Source organism: Pseudovirgaria hyperparasitica (genome assembly GCF_010093815.1).
Source record: "Pseudovirgaria hyperparasitica strain CBS 121739 unplaced genomic scaffold EJ05scaffold_9, whole genome shotgun sequence".
NCBI classification, from domain to species: Eukaryota; Fungi; Ascomycota; class Dothideomycetes; order Acrospermales; family Acrospermaceae; genus Pseudovirgaria; species Pseudovirgaria hyperparasitica.
This window is the reverse complement of record NW_022985557.1, coordinates 1,143,865-1,161,602: the sequence shown is the minus strand read 5'-3', so window position 1 is coordinate 1,161,602 and position 17,738 is coordinate 1,143,865. Positions and strand designations below refer to the sequence as shown.

Genomic DNA, 17,738 nt, shown 5'->3' with positions numbered 1-17,738 from the left:
TCCACAAACAACCAACCTTGACGCCACGGCGCACTTCAGAATTAACACCCTCTCTATTTAACTGCGTCACTCTAGAAATCAAAGAAAACGCTGTGCAACACGTCTTTCTACATACCATCATCCATTCCGCCCATTATTCAATCCACCATACTCAACCACACGCCCCCAGCTCTCCCCCGCAAAACTTCAAAAATAAGAGAGAGAGAGAGAAAAAAAAATGCCGACTCCAAACCCAGACTACCCACACCACAAACCAAAACCAAAACCAAAACACCACCAAAACTCCCGCCTCCGCACCCACGCCACCGCAGACGGCTGGTCAACCGTGACACGCACCCCAACCGCCCACCTCTCCGCGCGCGCTCTATCTCAGATCCAGGCTGCGCATGCCCCGCGAGACTTATCTCAGGGTGATGACGTTGATCGCTGGCTGTGCGCGGATGTCAGTGTTGATGTGCTGAAGGGGTTGTTTGGGGAGTTGAGAGCGGGGAGGGCGTGGAGGGATTGGGTTGCGGGGTTGAGGCGGTGTTTAGGGAAGGCTTTGGGTGGGGATGAGGGTGTAAATGGAGATGGGATGAGGGTGGAGAGTGCAGTGTGTTTTGCGACGGGGAGTTTGAGTGCGGAGCGGGTAGGGTGGGATGCGAGGGCGCGGCGGAGGGCGATGTGGCAGGTTCTGCTGTTTGTCGAGATTATTGACATCTGTTCGTCTCTCCTTCCCCGTCTTTCTCTTCTTTTCTTATTTCACGGTCTTCGTGGTGGTGTGGATCTGCAATGCTATGCTAACCAACGCCCCTCTACAAACACAGTACGCACCCACAACATCCCACTCACACGCATGTACGCTCAAGAACCTGACTACACTTCCGTAGACATTGCCTTCCTACACAGTCTCGGCATCACGGCGTGCCGGGACAATACGGCGTTTGGCCAGGCTGGGCCAGCATCGTTTGTGTATGCGCCGTTCATGGAGGCGGAGTTACTGGTGCGGAGAGTGCTTGTTCCGGCGAATCCGGTGTTGTCAGTGCATGTGGATTTTCTCGAGGCGTTTGGGCGGTTGTGTGAGGTGCGGATTGGGGAGGAGGGGAGCAAGGGGGAGTGGGAGGGGTTGAATGTGGATATGGAGAGGTATGGGCGGATGAGGGAGAGGGAGAGGCTTGTGAGATTTGAGGAGGATGGGTTGGAGGGGTTGTGTATGTATTGGAGACGGAGAAATCAAGATCAAGTGTGATGGAGATGCTTGCGAGGGTCTTGGCATGGTGTTGGAAAGCATAAAGGATGCATACCGGAAGTTGCGGTGTGGAGCGTGGGCCGCAGCTTGGCTCATGTGGCGATGTGCACGTTGGAAGCATGGACACAAAAGATCATCATGGCTGTGGCTGCTGTCCTAAAGTGATTATCTGAAATATCAGTGTATCAATTTAGGAGTTGATGGGGTCTCGTGACCGACGCCCAAGCGTTTTCGGCGCTGCTGAATGTGGCTGTCTTGGCACGACGATGTGCCGAGGGCATCTTCGATAACGACAATGCTAGCCAGTCTAAAGACATGGAGCTGTACTACCCAGCACCAGTAGATAATCCCTTTCTCGTCTTCTTTACAAGATAGGAAAGCCTCTGCACCACATGAAGAGATGTGCAAGATGTAGCAATGCGGCTGGTTTAAGCATCGGAGGCACAGCGCTTGAACCCAAAACAGGCAAGCCACAGAGTGAGATGGGCATGTCACTGGTCGTCAATGCAAACGGGGGTGGATCCTTGCGACGGAACAGATGACCGTGGTTGGACGTCGACGTCTAGGCGGGCAGGGGCTGGCTGGAGCATGCTCTGTCTTGTGTATCATCACGACGTCGGACGGACGATGGCAGAGAAGATGCTGTATGCTGAGACGGATGCATGAGTCTACTGTCACACACAGCAATCATCATAACGTAGTGAACGTAAGGACTGGGTAGTAATAAAGAGGAGTAGTGAGGAGTGAGGAGGTCGTCGTGCTAAGCGTAGGATCACGCAATCCAGAGTGCTGCTTCCGTCAGAAAAGCTGGTTGACTTTGACTCTACGCCAAGATCTCTCTCGCTCTCCCTCACCGCCCGGCGCACGCGACCACGACGACCACTGTGAACGACCATCCAATATTCAATCTTTAATCACTGCAAAGGCGCGTTCCTGCATTTCTGGACCTCTCTGTAATGTGTGTGCATCGCTTTTATTCTGCCAGGCTAGTCATATCAAACTCTCTTTGATCTGATAATAAATATGATAGGTAACTAATCAGAAGACCCTTTTGTGGAGGAGAATCCGGCCATCTCGCTACGTATCCGGCGCTCATCTCATTGGCCACCCTGCTCGTGAGACCACTTGATCCATCTCCTGCTGCTCACTTCTTTATAAACCAACTCACTGCCCTCCCACACCTTTTCGCAAGTCTGGTCAGATTTCTTTCTTTGCTTCTGCTGCTTCTACCTTTCTACTACCTCTCTACCTTGCATCTTCGTCTGCAGATTCCTCATCTTTCGTCTACTTCCAAGTCTACCTTCTCTCTGCAGACATGGCACCACATGCTGAACTGCCAGACACGCCTCCAAATGGACAGACCGGCTATCTTCCAAGGGAACACACCGAAGCAGTGAAGCCAAACATTCTCTTCATCATGGGCGACCAGATGTCTGCGCCAATGCTCAAGATCCATGATCCTAGCTCCGTCATTCAGACGCCAAATATCGACAGGCTTGCAGAGACGGGTGTGGTATTCAATAATGCTTATTGCAATTCTCCCTTGTGTGGTCCCTCGAGATTCTCTCTGGTTTCGGGGCAATTGCCCTCCAAGATTGGAGCTTACGACAACGCTTCCCACCTGGGCTCAGATATCCCGACCTTTGCACACTTCCTGCGCGAAGAGGGCTACGAGACGGTGCTGGCCGGGAAGATGCACTTCATCGGAGCTGACCAATTGCACGGATATGAATCGCGCCTCACTCCAGATATCTATCCAGGCGACTTTGGATGGGCCGTCAACTGGGACAAGCCCAAAGAACGGCAAGAATGGTATGGTGCTCTCCCTCGGGCTCCCAGCTAGCCACCACGTCTTGGCGCCATCACCATGCAATGCGAAGCACATGGCTGTGACGTGGCCCGCGCCATCTGCAAAAGCGTACTTTTCGCTGACTATCGGCGACTAGGTATCATAACATGTCCTCTGTCTTCCAGGCCGGACCTTGTGTGCGTTCAAACCAATTGGACTTTGACGAGGAAGTCATGTACAAGGTTAGTGTTCCCACCCACAATTCACACACAAGTGCCAAGTTCTTGCCTCCACCGCTTTTTATTTTACTTCTCCAGCCGTCTTCCCTGTCGACTACGAGACTTCCCTTTCTTTGAACATTGTAGCTAACATTGCCCAGAGCTCTCAATGGTTGTACAATCACGTACGAGATGGCGATGATAAGAGGCCTTTCTTCTTGACCGTGTCGCTTACCCATCCTCATGACCCCTACGCTACTACGGACGATCTGTACAATCAGTACGAAGGCGTTGACATTCCGCTTCCCAAGGTCGACATTCCGCAAAGCGAGCAGGATCCCCACTCTAAGCGCATCCTGGAGTGCATTGATGCATGGGGCAAGGACGTAGACCCAGAGATTATCAAACGTGCTCGCCGTGCCTACTTTGGATCATGCACGTATGTTGACGTGAGTATAACGCCCAAACCTTGCTTGCTAGTGTCTGACATTCCGTAGAACCAAGTCGGAAAGCTCGTGAAGATTCTGAAGGATTGTCGCTTGGATCAGAACACCATCATCGTCTTTTCCGGTGACCATGGAGACATGCTTGGTGAGCGAGGACTATGGTACAAGATGTCGTGGTTCGAGAATAGCGCCAGAGTTCCACTTATTGTCAACTATCCGCCACTGTTCTCGCCTCGCCGTGTCAACGAGTCCGTCTCCACACTCGATCTCCCGCTGACCTTTTTGGACATGGTAGGTGGTAAGCTTTCCGAAGTGCACAATGTCGACGGCCAGTCATTCTATCCAGCACTGCTCGGACAGCCGGTGAGAGATGAGGTCATCGGAGAGTACATGGGTGAGGGTACCATATCACCCGTCATGATGATTCGCCGGGGTCCGTGGAAGTATGTCATATGCGAGGACGATCCGGAGCAGCTATACAACCTCAAAGAAGATCCACTGGAACTGAAGAATCTGGTCGAGGACGCAGACTTCAAAGAAATTGCTGCAGAGTTCGCTAGAGAGGCCAAAGATCGATGGAACCTGCAGCAGATCAAACAGCAGGCCCTAACATCCCAGCGCCAACGCCGCCTCTGCTTCAAAGCTCTCAAGAAGGGCACGTTTGAATCTTGGGACTATGTGCCCAAGGAGAACGTTACGGGAAAATACATTCGCTCATTCCTACCTCTTGATGACCTCGAGCTTCGCGCTCGCTACCCGCCAGTTGATGAGCTTGGCCGCGTCAAGCTCACTACTCATCCTCATGGCCTCGCAGCAGCGAAGGGCCAGTGAAGTGTATGAACGCATGGCGAGACGAATTCTCTTTACGTCTGGGAGGTGTCATTTTGAGATCAAATTTGCATTACCCATTTAGCGCGTGCATTCAGATGCGTCGGAAAAAGCTATGGGTTGTCTAGCATCTTATTTATGGATTTTTGGCGAGGTGTTGGCGGCGTTGGCGTTCGCGGCGTAGCACAATTTGATTGCGCCCAGAATGCTCCGAGACAGGAGCCGACTTGAATGCATCGGGTGTACACATAATAGCATTGAGAACCTTGTAGGCAGAAATCGTAACATATTATAAATAATAAACAACAGTTGTAGTCAGCTCCAACACATGCCGATGCAATAATTGATGAGATGCTTCGATCAAATAGTCGCACGTCACTATGAAGATAACTCACCTTAGTAGGTGGGACTTTTGGTCAACGGACATGTTCGGCGCCCCGCGTAGGTGATCGCCTAGGCCCTTTGAAAGGGGGCAGAAGTAGAGCAGTCAGTCGGACATGCAGGAGTCTGGAGCAAGAGACTACTACGGTTGTCTTGTGCATCATTCCCCCGGTAATAGCTGTTAGGTGCATCAAGTATGTATGACCATGGGGGCTGCAGTGGGCAGGGCATGTTTACGGGCAAAACGAATGGCAGCCTGAGATGTGCGGCAGAGATCCCAGGGTCGGTTCGCGATTTATGGTTTGCCCTGGCGACCAACGACGACCGTAAAGGGAATGGTGCTATGGAGCGAGAAAGGGGGGGCCATGCATTGGGCCAAAGTGACGCTCGCAAAACGCAAAGGCGTTGAATTGTTATTGATTTGGTCAAGGATGTGATGTGTGTGTTCTGGTTGGTAGTATCGGCGTAAAAAAAGGCCCCTTGCTGCCCACATAGTTTCTATGAAGATGAATTGAGTTGCTTACATACTGGACTTGTTGCCCGTCCACGGGTTCACGGGTCTACGGGTAGCCATAGTTCAACTGGCTCCTCTTCGTAAACCTTCCAATTCGTCTCCATATCGCTCAATACCCTTCCACGATTCATCTCAATACCTTCGCAGCCTAATTTGTGTGTCCGTTGCTCGTACTACACTTGTTGTTCGCCTTGATACAAGGCATCGCAGGGTTGAGTATTATACCTAGCTAGGTCGGATCTGGGTTTGATTGTTTGGGGCTCCCGCGCCCACCGCACCCAACCGCACCACCGCACGCAAACTACCTTAGCCTCCTACCCTTCTGCGAAGAAATGATCCACGCTCGTTCCTAACGTCAACTCCAAGCCTCGAGCTTGGGGACGCTCTCCGCACCGGTACACAGTGGAGGATATCAACAAATCGCACTAGTTCCGCCGATAATCAGACCTTCCCTCACGCTTCGTTCGCCCAGCAGCACCTTCACGAATGACGGCCTAACAATCTCCTGACTGCTATGGCAACAAACCTTACATCCTCACCACATCGAGCAATGGAGAATACACTGTCTCTATCAAGGCTAGAGTTGACAGACGAATCTGTGGGCTCAGGAGGTACGTCCATCGTCCCGGTACCTGCAGCTGAGCCGCCTCGAGACTGCCCGTGTATCTCGAAGAAGTGCAAAAACAACTAACAGGTTATGCAGGCGAGGGGCCCGCTCGAAGGAAATACCCAAGAACACTCAGTGAAAACCAGAAACCCTCGCGCAGACAAGCTTTGCCCTCCAACAGTAACTCAGGCATGGAGCAGCAGAAGCCTCCCCCGACCATGACCGCCCGTCGTCAGTCCATACGCGATCATAAACCACCACTTGGGCCTCGTCCGCTTGACCAACCGACGTCTCGAAGGTAAATTTGCTTTCAATCTCGTCTTCAAATAATCAGTTTAGAAGGACCCTGCTGACCCAGAGCCTGATAGAGTAATCAGTGGTGACAGCACCAGCTCAATCCTGGCGAATCGTTCCTTCCTTCCTACATCCACGAGCGAGTCGGTACTTACTCAAACGAGAGGGAGCAACCCAAGATACAGTTTTGGAAAGGCTGCGGAAGTCAACAAGCACACTGAACGTACCGACAATAGCAGTTCCTACGACTTCCTTCCGTCTATAAACTTCGACGATCTCCACTCCAGCCTTTCCATTCCGTCATATGAACCTGAATTGAGCGAGTTTCCTGCACCTGGCGGAGGAAGGAGTATATTTGCAAGTACAAAAGAGACCCAGAGCACAAATGATGGTCCATCAACAACAGCAATGGGAAGGTATCAAGCGGGACAAGAGACACAGGTGCGCAGGAGTGGGTCCCTCGTTCGACGTTCAAGCAATGCACGACGGCAGGTATCGTCTACTTCAACTGCAGAGACTGGCATAGGTGCCATGGGGCCTCCCAGTGCGCCGTTGTCGGTGCGAAATCGCCGGCAAAGCCAATTTCCTGCACCAGCACCAACGAATCCAGCCGCTAAGCCACCCAGAAAATCAGTAGGGCCCGGCCTCTTGACTACAAGTCTCGAAGCAAGAGGAAGACAGGACATGCCGCAACTGGGAACAGAATCTCCACGAAGCTTTCTAGGTCGCTCTGGGTCTATTGAACGGGCTGAAAGACGTCAAAACTCGCTGAATTCGGGCCCGGAAACTCCACGCCTCAGTACGGGGACTCGCAATGTGAAGGCCAGGTCTATGCAGCCTGCCCCACGGCAGACATCATCGTCACATTTGACCGCTGCAAGCATGACCCCCGACCATCCATCAACTGCAGCTCGTTCCCCTGGCAAGTCCCCAGGTCAAGCGAACCACACGCCGTCGTCTTCAGGAAGCAAAAGACAATCTACCCTACCAGCTCATGCGAGTGGTCTTGGAGCACGCACGATCAGTCCGACGGATGCTCGGCGACTGAAGCGACTTTCAATGCTTCCAAACCCAGCAGCCGCCCAGCAAAAACCTCCTACACCCCCAGATTTTGCTGCTGAAAACTTGTCAACAGCCTTTGACTCTCCCTCGGCTCCTTTCAGAAAGAGCATTACCCCATCCTCCCCCCGCGTAACGCCGGATCCAAACAGGAAGTCTGTTACCTCTGGGCTTTCACTGTCCGCTAGCTCAAGTTTCAACTCGTTAAGAGCCTCGAATTTGCCAAATCGATCAAGCATTGCTCTAGCTGGATCAAGACTGCCCACTCCAAAGGGGCGAAATGTCCACAGTTCAGCAGGAGCAGAAGAAGAGGAAGAAGTTCCTCCAGTACCAGCTATCCCCAAGGCTTACGAATCTCCGAAGGAAATCATGGACCATCCTTCGTTTCCTTTTTCCAAAACGAAAAGCTCGACGTTTGACGAGAGCCGCCTCGGTCAATCGATGATAGAGGACTCTTCCGGCAACGACAAGCTCTCGGTAGATGGACCTGTATCAGAAATCTACCCTACAATGTCTGATAAGGCAAAAGTACAGTCTCGTCATAAACGGGGCATGACAATTGGTAGTGGCAGTCAGGATGTTGACAAAGCGCCGCCCATCCGACAAGTTGCAAAACCAAGCCGGCAACCCCTCAGGCTACCGCCTTTGAATCTCCTGCCTCTCAGTACACCCACAGCGTCACGCATTGCATCCTTTCCTGCGCCTTCAGCGGAAGTTGACAATCGTCATGATGAGACGCCGCCGCCCAAGTCCAACGTGCCTAAAACGCCGAGTACCCCTATGACCGCTTCCAAAGCTTCTTTCTCCTTCAAGGACACTGAATATGAGAATTCACATCTCAGAAGCAACAGCTCTCATTATACATGGCGATCCGATACTGCATTTCAACCGATGTCGACAGCCGCAATACCTATCCCGAGCCACGCAAACAGTAGGCAAACGACGACGCCATTTGCATCAGCAAGCCTACCCAAGATCAGTGGCGAATTCGGGCACATCAGAAGTAGACCCAGCGGAGAATACGGCTACGATGGCACTGATTCGGAATCTCAACAAGGAAAATCACATGGTCAGCGCTCTTATACTGCTGTCAAGCAAGAAACCGCGTCGATTCAGAGCATCCAAACTGATACTTCAACTGAGCCGGAGACTCCTTCATCGGGCCCATCCCTACATAGGAGGCTCAGTGAGAAGTTTAAAAGAAGTTCATCCAAGGCTTCTGGCAGTACACACAGTTTGCTAACCAAAGAACCAGTGCAGCATAAATCTGAAGACCAGCAGCCATCGAGGTCGAATGAGATGCCTCCACCAAAACTACCAGCTTCGAAAACCTTGAATAGCAATAGCAACAGCAATATACTACCAAGTCCGACGCCTGGAAAAGCTCCACGGTCTTCGTTCGAACAGCGCACCCGCAAGCCTTCTGGTCAGAACTTCATGAGTGACACGGAAACGGAGAAGCGCCAGGTTCACAGGCGACAAGGCAGTTCGAGTGTACAACCTCCAACGTACTCCGAACAGAACCTTGTAACACCGAAGAATAGACCTGGCTTCATGGATGGACTTCGGAGCTCAATCTCAAACAGACCATCTTTGGGTGCTCTACGGGGTCGGAACCTGGACACAAATCTTGAAAAAGAAGACATTGCCGCCGATGAGGAGATGAAAAGGCTTGGCTATAAACGGAAGGATTTTGAATTAGCGGCCAAGGATGTTGACAAGCTGCGAGACTCGGCCAAACCTCAGCCGAAGGTCACTCCTGCAGCTGCACTGGCACAAGTCAATCTGAATCTGTTCGAGCGAGGCGAAATCATCGATTATAAAGAAATCTATTTCTGTGGCACCAGGAACGCGAAGAAACACGTCGGCGATCTCAATGCTCAATCCGCAAACTTCGGTTACGATGACGACCGAGGCGACTATAACATAGTCTTTGGAGACCATTTGGCTTACCGCTACGAAGTGGTGGATCTTCTGGGCAAAGGCAGTTTTGGTCAGGTCGTCCGATGTGTTGACCACAAGACGGGATCTTTGGTTGCTGTGAAGATCATAAGGAACAAGAAAAGATTCCATCAGCAGGCCTTAGTCGAGGTCAACATCCTACAGAAATTGCGCGAATGGGTGAGTATAGATCATCAGTCAAAGGGATCCAACTAAACTGCAAACAGGATCCGAAAGCTGAACACAGCATGATTAACTTTACCCAAAGCTTTTACTTCCGCGGTCATTTATGCATTTCGACAGAACTTCTGAGCATGAATCTGTATGAGTTTATCAAGGCCCATGAGTTCAAAGGATTCTCAATCAAATTGATTCGGCGCTTCACACGGCAGATTCTGAGTTGTCTGCAGGTCTTGCAGACGAAGCGTGTCATCCACTGCGACTTGAAGCCTGAAAACATCTTGCTCGCGCATCCACTGCAGTCGGAGATCAAGGTAATTGATTTCGGGTCGAGTTGTTTCGAGAACGAGAAAGTGTATACCTATATTCAGAGCCGGTTCTACCGATCTCCTGAAGTGATACTCGGTATGAGTTACGGGATGCCGATCGATATGTGGAGTCTGGGATGCATTCTGGCGGAACTGTACACCGGTTACCCTATATTCCCTGGTGAGAACGAACAAGAGCAGCTGGCGTGTATCATGGAAATCTTTGGGCCGCCTGAAAAACATCTGATTGAGAAGAGCAGCCGTAAAAAGCTTTTCTTTGACTCACAAGGCAAGGCCCGAGTGATGGTATCTTCGAAAGGCCGGCGCAGGAGGCCTAGCACAAAAACACTACAGCAAGCCTTGAAATGTGACGACGAGGCATTCCTAGACTTTATCTCGCGGTGTCTACGATGGGATCCAGAACGACGTATGAAACCAGATGATGCGGCATCGCACGAGTTCATGACCGGGCAGAAGCGTCCTAGCATGCTACGCCCAAGAGGCCCGATCAATGGTACGTCGGGTGTCTCACCAGCAAAGCGTTTACCCTCGGCCGTACAACAAACACCTCAACGAACGAGGCCATTGCCTGAGCCTCCAGCGACAACTTTGAGAAATGGCATTGCGGTCGCGAACTCACGCGAGACATCAAGCAGCTCACCCGTCAAGGGTGCTGGACCAAGAAGACACTCTACGATTCACGGAAACCAAACAAGTGTCGGTGTCAAGAGGTCAAGTAATGGCCAAACGGTGCCGACAGCTGGGTCATTGAGTGGCCTCCCTCGAGTGGCACAACGGAGCACAAGTGGAAAACTGGATTTGGCATCCGCGGCCGCGGCAGCAAGCTTGGTATGTCTAGTCTGAGCGGATTTGCTACCATTACGAGGACTGACATGTTTTTAGCGGACTCGTTAGATGCAACCTGAGCACGAGTAAGATTACGTGAGCGCAAGAACATACTACCTAAGTCATCACCATGTTGCACAATGACCATGCGCAGGCGTATAGCAGCCACGCAAAGGCCATGAGCATCACGGAGGATGAAACGCATTATGAGTTTAGTAAAAGATTCTTTTAAAGTAGCGTGCGCGATGATGGGATTTTGGAAGGGAGCATTTTCAGGAGCAAGCGAGTCGTTCCATTCAGTCGCCAAGCAAGTTTTGCAAAATTCAACAGAGCATAATGACCAAAGTCGAGGAAGATGCATCTTCACAACAGCAAGAGATGGGAGAAGCCGAGCGCCTAGCACGGGTGGGCAAAGTTTATACCCTTCTGTACCGGGAATGTCTTGATGCACCTTTTAGCAGTGCTAGCACGTCGAATGCAGGGAAAGAAAGGTACGACCGGGGTTTAGAGTCAAAAGTACTGTATAGTCTGGATAGAAGACATCAATGTGGTTTACTGCCCACGAAACACGCGCTGTGAAGCCCAGAGTGATTTTGATGGCGAAGTGGTGGTGTCTATCGGTTCACCGGGTAGTTATAAGGTAATTATTGTAGTATATATCGGTGTATGGATGGATCATCTCTGCCCTGCCAAGAATGACTGCGGGGCCAGGACAGCCCAATGGCCTGACCAGACCAGGGACCCGCCAGCCAGAAGGAAAAGTGAAAAATGACGCGGGCAGCAATAGTAGGGAAACTTCTCCAACGTCTCTCAAGACACTCATTGCAACATTCTCACGCCTCAATATTCTCTTGTTTTTTCACTCTTCCGCGTCAAGCTCTACGTCTACATTCTACGTCATTCATAATGTCTGAAATCGTTCACCCCACCATCAAAGGTTCGCCTTGCAACGACCCTTACGAGAACGGCCTCTTCGAGCATGCTAAGCTTACAATCTTGTAGATGGATGGTTCCGTGAGATCTCTGATATGTGGCCGGGTCAGGCCATGACTTTGAAGGTATGGGAGATCCAATTGCACTCTGCACTTCACTGACCTTTCCTCAAAGGTCGAGAAAGTGCTCCACCACGAGAAGAGCAAGTATCAAGACGTCCTCCTCTTCAAATCCACCGACTACGGCACTGTCCTCGTCCTCGACAACGTCATCCAATGCACCGAGCGTGACGAATTCTCGTACGTACAAACCGCACACAATCTACTACTATAGAGTCGGAGCGCCACATATTGAGCCCGGTCCAGATACCAAGAAATGATCACCCACCTCGCCATGAACGCACACCCGAACCCAGAGAACGTGCTCATCATCGGCGGCGGCGACGGCGGCGTGCTGCGCGAGGTCGTCAAGCACTCGTGCGTCAAGACCGCAACGCTCTGCGACATTGACGAGGCCGTCATCCGCCTCTCGAAGCAGTACCTGCCCGACATGGCCGTCGGCTTCGAGCACCCGAAGAGCAAGACGATTGTCGGCGACGGGTTTGCGTTCATGGCCGAGCACACCAATGAGTTTGATGTCATCATCACCGATAGCAGTGATCCCGAGGGCCCAGCCGAGGCCCTGTTTCAGAAGCCCTATTTCGAGCTGCTCAATAACGCGCTGAAGGATGGCGGCGTGATCACCACGCAAGGTTGTAAGCCTGTTCGTTTCTGCTGCGTTTGCTGGCGTCTCTTCGCTTTCGTGACGAGTGCAATCTTCTTTTTGTCCTCCCCTTTTTTTTCCTTTAGCTCGTTTCGCTACGGGGTCGGGTGGTTCTTTTTACTCGCGTTCGTTTGCTAACGTTCTTTGTTGTCTCTGATTATAGCTGAGAACCAGTGGTTGCACATGCCGCTTATCACTGGGCTCAAGAAGTCGTGCAAGGAGGTCTTCCCGACTGTCGAGTACGCATACACGACCATCCCCACCTACCCCTCCGGCCAGATTGGCTTCATGGTCTGCTGCAAGGACGCGGACAGGGACGTTAAGAAGCCCCTGAGGACCTGGACGCCTGAGGAAGAGGAGAATCTGTGCAAGTACTACAGCAAGGAGATCCACGAGGCAGCGTTCGTGCTGCCTACCTTTGCGCGCAAGGCGTTGAGGTGAGTGAGAGAAGGACACGCTCACGCTTCGAGGGGCTTGTTGGGGCACAGGGGAGCAGAAACAAGACATGATACCAAGACGGACAAGGATAGATAAAAAAAAAAGCTGCTACATCAGGTATTAGCCTCTAGGTACGTATTATAGACTGAAGCAAAAAACCATGTGCTGGAAATTTATAAAGACTTTTCATGTCTGATCATCTAGTGCTACAACATCGTGGTACCGGGCAAGGTCATCAGTCTTTACTGTCCGGTCCATAGACTTTCCTCTGCACCATGCGCACCCATCTACGCCTCCTCCACTCCCCCTTTCTCCCCGTCCCATTCCCTTCTTCCCACGTCTTCCGCACCCCGATCTTCACCTTGCCCCCCTTGGCGCCCTTCTTCGCCAAACTCACGCCAGCATCCGCCGACATCATCCCATCCTCCTCCGCCAACAACGACACACCTTCATCATACAGGATATCACTAACCCACCTCTCGCCCTCAACCTCAACCTCGACCCCGGTAATCATCCTCTCCCCCACCCACTCCGTACTCAGCAAATCAAGCGTCCACTTCTTATCCGCCCACTTCCAGCCCTGCGGCGCGCGCACGTCCTCGAAGAACCGCGTGCCCCGCGGCCTCTCACCCGAGATACGCGCCGGCGACAGCGGCGTGTACGGCGCAGGACTAAACATGTACGGCTCGTACGCCGTCGCTGCGCGCTCGTCGCCGTACAGCGCCGCCTCCTCCCGCCGCTGCAGCTCAAACACCTCCACCTCGCGCATCTCCGGCGCCTCCGCAAGGATATTGTCCGCAGCCGCAAAGACATTAAAGCGTTTTCTCGCTGCGCGCTCGCCGTTGCGCAGGACGCGCTCCGTCCGTCTGGAGAGCAGCACTTGTTGCGCGGCGGGATGTCCCGCGCACGTAGCTGCCCAGCCGAGAAGGAGCGCGCCGGCGCGCCAGGGGACGAGGCCGGACGCGACGAAGAGCGCGCATGCGGCGGCGAAGACGAGCAGGAAGACGGAGGAGCTGAGGGCTTCGTTACTGAAGTTTGTGAGGGGGGCGATGAGGGCGATGGCGTTGTCGTGTGCGCGGCTGAAGTCCTCCATGCTGTTTTGGAGGTCGCGCATGTTGCGGAAGAAGTCTTTGCTGAAGTCTGGCGCGGGCTTGACGTGGCGGGCTGGGGCGGTCGGGGGGCCGAGGTAGGGGTAGAGGTCTGTTGTGGAGGGGTCGAAGGAGGAGGAGGAGGAGGAGTTGGGTGCGGCAGGGGGATGGCGGGTTAGGAAGGCTGGGACCATGATGAAGAAGAGGGTGCCGGCGAGGGGGAGGACGGGGAGGAGGTGTGGGTTTAGGCAGATGAGGGTGTAGATTGCGAGGAAGGAGAGGGTGTGCGAGGGGTCGGCCCAGGAGAAGAGGCGGATGGCGCGGTTTTGGAAGACGAAGACGACGCCGATTCTGGTTTCGGGGGGAGTGAGTGTTATGATGGTTCATAGTGTATGTATGTATAGAGGAAGGGATAGAGCGTACCTCGCGTTGAAGCGTCTGAAGTTGTTGGACATGACCGGCAGGCTGAAGTTTGGCCGGGCGACATATTTGCGTGATCGTCTGTCCTTGACTTTTGGCCCGTTGGCTTCATCTTCATCTTCGAAGCCGGGGTCTTCTGGTATGAACTGCTCGAAGATCTTGTTGAACAGCCGGTCCTGTATGCTCTTTCTGGTGCTCTTTTCGGGCTGGTCGGCAGTGGCGTCGGCACCTTGGTCGGCGAGTTGCTCTTCCAGTTTGTCTTGAAGCTTCGTCCGCAGTCTTTCGGCTGGTGATCTTGACCGGGCCTTCTCCTGGGGATATGGTTTCAAGGTCTGGTTGGAGGCCGTGGGTTCGGGGGGGTTGGTGATGACGACGGGGATTGGTTCGTCGCGGTTAGCGAACACGCCTGTTGTATCGTCGTCCATGGTGGACTCGACACTGCTTTGCTATCTCATGGAGAGCTTCAGTGGAGGAGTGTATCTTCGAAACAGGGCGAAGTGTGACTGGGAGTTTGGCGTGCGCCTCGGAGTGAAAGCATGTGATGACGTTGAAGTGCCAAGCCTATCGTGGACGGAACCTACAGCTTGAGCTTCAAAGATTCCTCAAGCTCCCAGCGTGCCTACGATTATCCACCACCGACACCACACTTTCGCTCAAGATGCCTACAGCCACACAGGGCGTCCCTGAAAGTCCTCCAGATCTCTCCAAGAAGATTCCTCCCCTCAAATCCCTACTCCCTGCGAATCGGAAATCCAGCGTCCCTGAACGACCCCGCAGCCCTCCTCCGCAAACTCCGCTACTCCCAGAGCCTCCTGCGACGCAGCAAGGATGGCAATACATAAAGCCCAGTAGACGTATTCTCTCACCCCACGACCATGCCGTCTTCCTAGCTTCTTCCACATACGATCTCATCACTTCTTTCATCTTCACACTTTCGGACAGCGTGAGAGACAAACCCATATCTTCTGCCAAGGATGAAACACTCGACCCGATAATTCACGCAGTACTACAAGTCCTCGACGAGGCCGAGGCACTCATACAAAAATGTCCACCAGAAGACAATGAAGGCTCACGCTTTGGAAACAAGAGCTTCCATCGATACGTCGACGAGGTCGAGCTGGCACAGCAGGAATGGCACGCGAAGCTAGGCATTACAGATCCTGCCACCGTCGATGAGATATCAACATACTTGAGCAATTCCTTTGGCAACAGGACACGAATCGACTACGGCTCCGGCCATGAGCTGAATTTTTTCACATGGCTGCTCTGCCTCAACCGCCTCAACTACCTCCCACCATCCACCTTCCCCGCCGTCATCCTCCGCATCCTTCCCCGCTACCTGCGCCTCATGCGCAACGTCCAGACGACATACTACCTTGAGCCCGCCGGCTCGCACGGCGTCTGGGGTCTCGACGACTACCAGTTCCTCCCATTCCTCTTCGGCGCATCACAGCTCTACCACCACCCCTACATCCGCCCCAAGTCCATCCACCAAGCCTTCACACTCGAGGAATTCGGCAAGGAGTTCATGTACCTCGACCAAGTACAATTCGTCAACAGCGTCAAGAACGTCGAGGGTCTGCGCTGGCACAGCCCCATGCTCGACGACATCAGCGCAGCCAAATCGTGGGAAAAGGTCGAGGGCGGCATGCGCAAGATGTTTGTGCGCGAGGTGCTGGGCAAGTTGCCCGTGATGCAGCATTTCCTGTTCGGATCGCTGGTTCCGGCTGTGGATGGCATGAGCACGGAGGAGCAGAGCGGCGTGCCTCGCGAAGAGGATGAGGCGGAAGGCGGCGAGATTGTAGTCATGAAGGATGGCATGAGACACGTCCACACGGCGAATTCGTGGGGCGATTGTTGCGGGATCAAGGTTCCCAGTAGTGTAGGCGCGGCAGAGGAAATGAAGAAGCGCATGGGCATTGAAGGGCTGCGTAGGATCCCGTTTGATTGAGTGGCCTGGCCCGGCTGCGAAAGCAAGCAGTACGTAAAGAACAATGCCAAGAAAGCAAGAATGATTATCTTGTCCCTCATTTCTTGTGTTCTTGGCGTGAGAGAATAAGAAGACTACGGAAAATACAACATTGAGCCTTCTAGAACTACTATATTTAGTCGGCCCGGAATTTTAGAGTTGTTCCTGGTGGTGGAGAGGAGGTTGAGGAAGAAGGTGTTCGTGAGGCATAGAAGAGCGAGAAGATGGGAGGTGTAGACTTGGTTGTGCAGTACGCCTGGGAGGGCGAGGTTGGAATGGTTGAGTGAGTGTATGTTTGTGTGGTGTCTGTATGCGTGCATGGTGTGAGGCAGTCGTTCCGGTATATCATGCTCGCTGGTTTCCTAAATCTTGCATTGTCTTCGAATGGCGATGGATATTTCGCCTAGTGTGTATTTCAGGTGCGATATGTCACAGAAAGATGATCAAGAATTTGTTGTGTATACAGCTAAAAAAAAGCGCAAATGGCAGGCGTGTAACTCATATAGCTCTCTCTACCATTGAGCACTTGCGCACGATTAAGGGAAGATGACGTCTATGTTATGCTCATACATTTGATGAGGATCAAAATAAAGGAGCTATATACCACAATGGTTTGGTGGTAGTCACACCACTAGCTTAAGCTCAATCAGAAACACTGATGGACATCTCCATATATCCAATAAGTACCAAGGTGGTTCACCAGCCAGTCGAGTTCTTATGTTGAGTTTCTCTATACGTCACGTAGAATACATTAGTCTGGACTGGCCGTACGAGAAGAGAGGCAGTCGCAGATAGGCAGGTAACGTAGCGACGAAGACAAGATGAAGTATGAGAGACTGGAAGGTTATATGGGATATGCAAGTAGCACATCATAGCATCTCAGCTTTAAGTAGGCATAACCTGGATAGAAGCACCGCTCGCCGTGCAACATAACCTTGGGACCATACTTAGTAGGCCTGGTTGAGCTTGAACGTGAGTGGAATTTTGGAAGGACTTGGCAAACGCTCTCTCCGGTTCAGGTGATCAGATCCATGTAGACATCACGAGAGACATGTTGGAAGCCTACTTGACTCTCGCCGTGAAACGATTAGCCGTCGAGCTGAGTCGATGATGAAAATGACATCTCCTTCGACATCGAATTAAGGGTTCTCACAGCCAGTTCGAGCTCCCACTCACATGGTGTATTTGGAATCCAAAGCACTGCGCTCCATCCTACTCAAAGCAGCAATTCCAAGCCTTGTCAGTGTCACACCCCAGCTAACCAGCCAGCGACCAGCCAACAAAGTCAACCAAAAAGAAAAGGCGTCCTAGTGACGACAGGCAACCAAACACCAAGCATCCGTTGTCATCGTCGACGACAATAGAAATCAAGCAAACAGGTCTATGCCAAATCCCAAACAGCAGTCTTGAAGCTGTTCAAGCCGTCCTAACAGTGACTCGGAGCGTGGGCAAGCCGCCTCGATAGCTTATGAGGAACGTTACGACCGTT

General features: G+C 52.5%; 6 protein-coding genes across 6 annotated transcripts; 5 read left to right on the top strand and 1 right to left on the bottom strand.

Annotated features, from left to right (window-relative positions):
* Positions 1-217: 217 nt before the first annotated feature.
* EJ05DRAFT_486741 (uncharacterized protein) lies at positions 218-1,770 on the top strand (the record flags this gene model as incomplete). Its single annotated transcript, XM_033745554.1, has 2 exons — positions 218-1,190; positions 1,694-1,770. 2 exons carry the CDS (start codon positions 218-220, stop codon positions 1,768-1,770), a joined length of 1,050 nt encoding a protein of 349 aa, XP_033600166.1.
* A 396-nt stretch (positions 1,771-2,166) lies between these two features.
* On the top strand, positions 2,167-4,826 carry EJ05DRAFT_476927 (choline-sulfatase). The gene is made up of 4 exons (XM_033744144.1): positions 2,167-3,040; positions 3,175-3,259; positions 3,397-3,684; positions 3,733-4,826. The coding sequence occupies exons 1-4, from the start codon at positions 2,544-2,546 to the stop codon at positions 4,510-4,512; spliced, it is 1,650 nt and encodes a 549-aa protein (XP_033600165.1). The 5' UTR covers positions 2,167-2,543; the 3' UTR covers positions 4,513-4,826.
* A 611-nt stretch (positions 4,827-5,437) lies between these two features.
* Positions 5,438-10,679, top strand: EJ05DRAFT_453541 (uncharacterized protein). The gene is made up of 4 exons (XM_033742433.1): positions 5,438-6,015; positions 6,108-6,309; positions 6,380-9,485; positions 9,533-10,679. The coding sequence occupies exons 1-4, from the start codon at positions 5,919-5,921 to the stop codon at positions 10,655-10,657; spliced, it is 4,530 nt and encodes a 1,509-aa protein (XP_033600164.1). The 5' UTR covers positions 5,438-5,918; the 3' UTR covers positions 10,658-10,679.
* Positions 10,680-11,545: 866 nt separating this feature from the next.
* Positions 11,546-12,775, top strand: EJ05DRAFT_501236 (spermine synthase; the record flags this gene model as incomplete). Its single annotated transcript, XM_033747092.1, has 5 exons — positions 11,546-11,576; positions 11,642-11,697; positions 11,747-11,871; positions 11,938-12,326; positions 12,498-12,775. 5 exons carry the CDS (start codon positions 11,546-11,548, stop codon positions 12,773-12,775), a joined length of 879 nt encoding a protein of 292 aa, XP_033600163.1.
* Positions 12,776-12,939: 164 nt separating this feature from the next.
* EJ05DRAFT_476922 (uncharacterized protein) lies at positions 12,940-14,833 on the bottom strand. The gene is made up of 2 exons (XM_033744143.1): positions 14,284-14,833; positions 12,940-14,211 (listed from the first exon to the last, which is right to left on the bottom strand). The coding sequence occupies exons 1-2, from the start codon at positions 14,703-14,705 to the stop codon at positions 13,008-13,010; spliced, it is 1,626 nt and encodes a 541-aa protein (XP_033600162.1). The 5' UTR covers positions 14,706-14,833; the 3' UTR covers positions 12,940-13,007.
* A 105-nt stretch (positions 14,834-14,938) lies between these two features.
* On the top strand, positions 14,939-16,231 carry EJ05DRAFT_439643 (Phosphotyrosyl phosphatase activator; the record flags this gene model as incomplete). The annotated part of the gene is made up of 1 exon (XM_033741884.1): positions 14,939-16,231. The coding sequence occupies one exon, from the start codon at positions 14,939-14,941 to the stop codon at positions 16,229-16,231; it is 1,293 nt and encodes a 430-aa protein (XP_033600161.1).
* Between the last annotated feature and the right edge of the window lie 1,507 nt (positions 16,232-17,738).

Coding starts and splice junctions, on each gene's coding strand:
- EJ05DRAFT_476927 (XM_033744144.1), top strand. CDS start 2,544: ATGGCACCACATGCTGAACTGCCAGACACGCCTCCAAATGGACAGACC. Junction 3,041..3,174: donor CCCAAAGAACGGCAAGAATG/GTATGGTGCTCT, acceptor ATCGGCGACTAG/GTATCATAACATGTCCTCTG. Junction 3,260..3,396: donor ACGAGGAAGTCATGTACAAG/GTTAGTGTTCCC, acceptor AACATTGCCCAG/AGCTCTCAATGGTTGTACAA.
- EJ05DRAFT_453541 (XM_033742433.1), top strand. CDS start 5,919: ATGGCAACAAACCTTACATCCTCACCACATCGAGCAATGGAGAATACA. Junction 6,016..6,107: donor CGAATCTGTGGGCTCAGGAG/GTACGTCCATCG, acceptor CAGGTTATGCAG/GCGAGGGGCCCGCTCGAAGG. Junction 9,486..9,532: donor TACAGAAATTGCGCGAATGG/GTGAGTATAGAT, acceptor AACTGCAAACAG/GATCCGAAAGCTGAACACAG.
- EJ05DRAFT_476922 (XM_033744143.1), bottom strand. CDS start 14,705: ATGGACGACGATACAACAGGCGTGTTCGCTAACCGCGACGAACCAATC. Junction 14,212..14,283: donor TTCAGACGCTTCAACGCGAG/GTACGCTCTATC, acceptor CCCCGAAACCAG/AATCGGCGTCGTCTTCGTCT.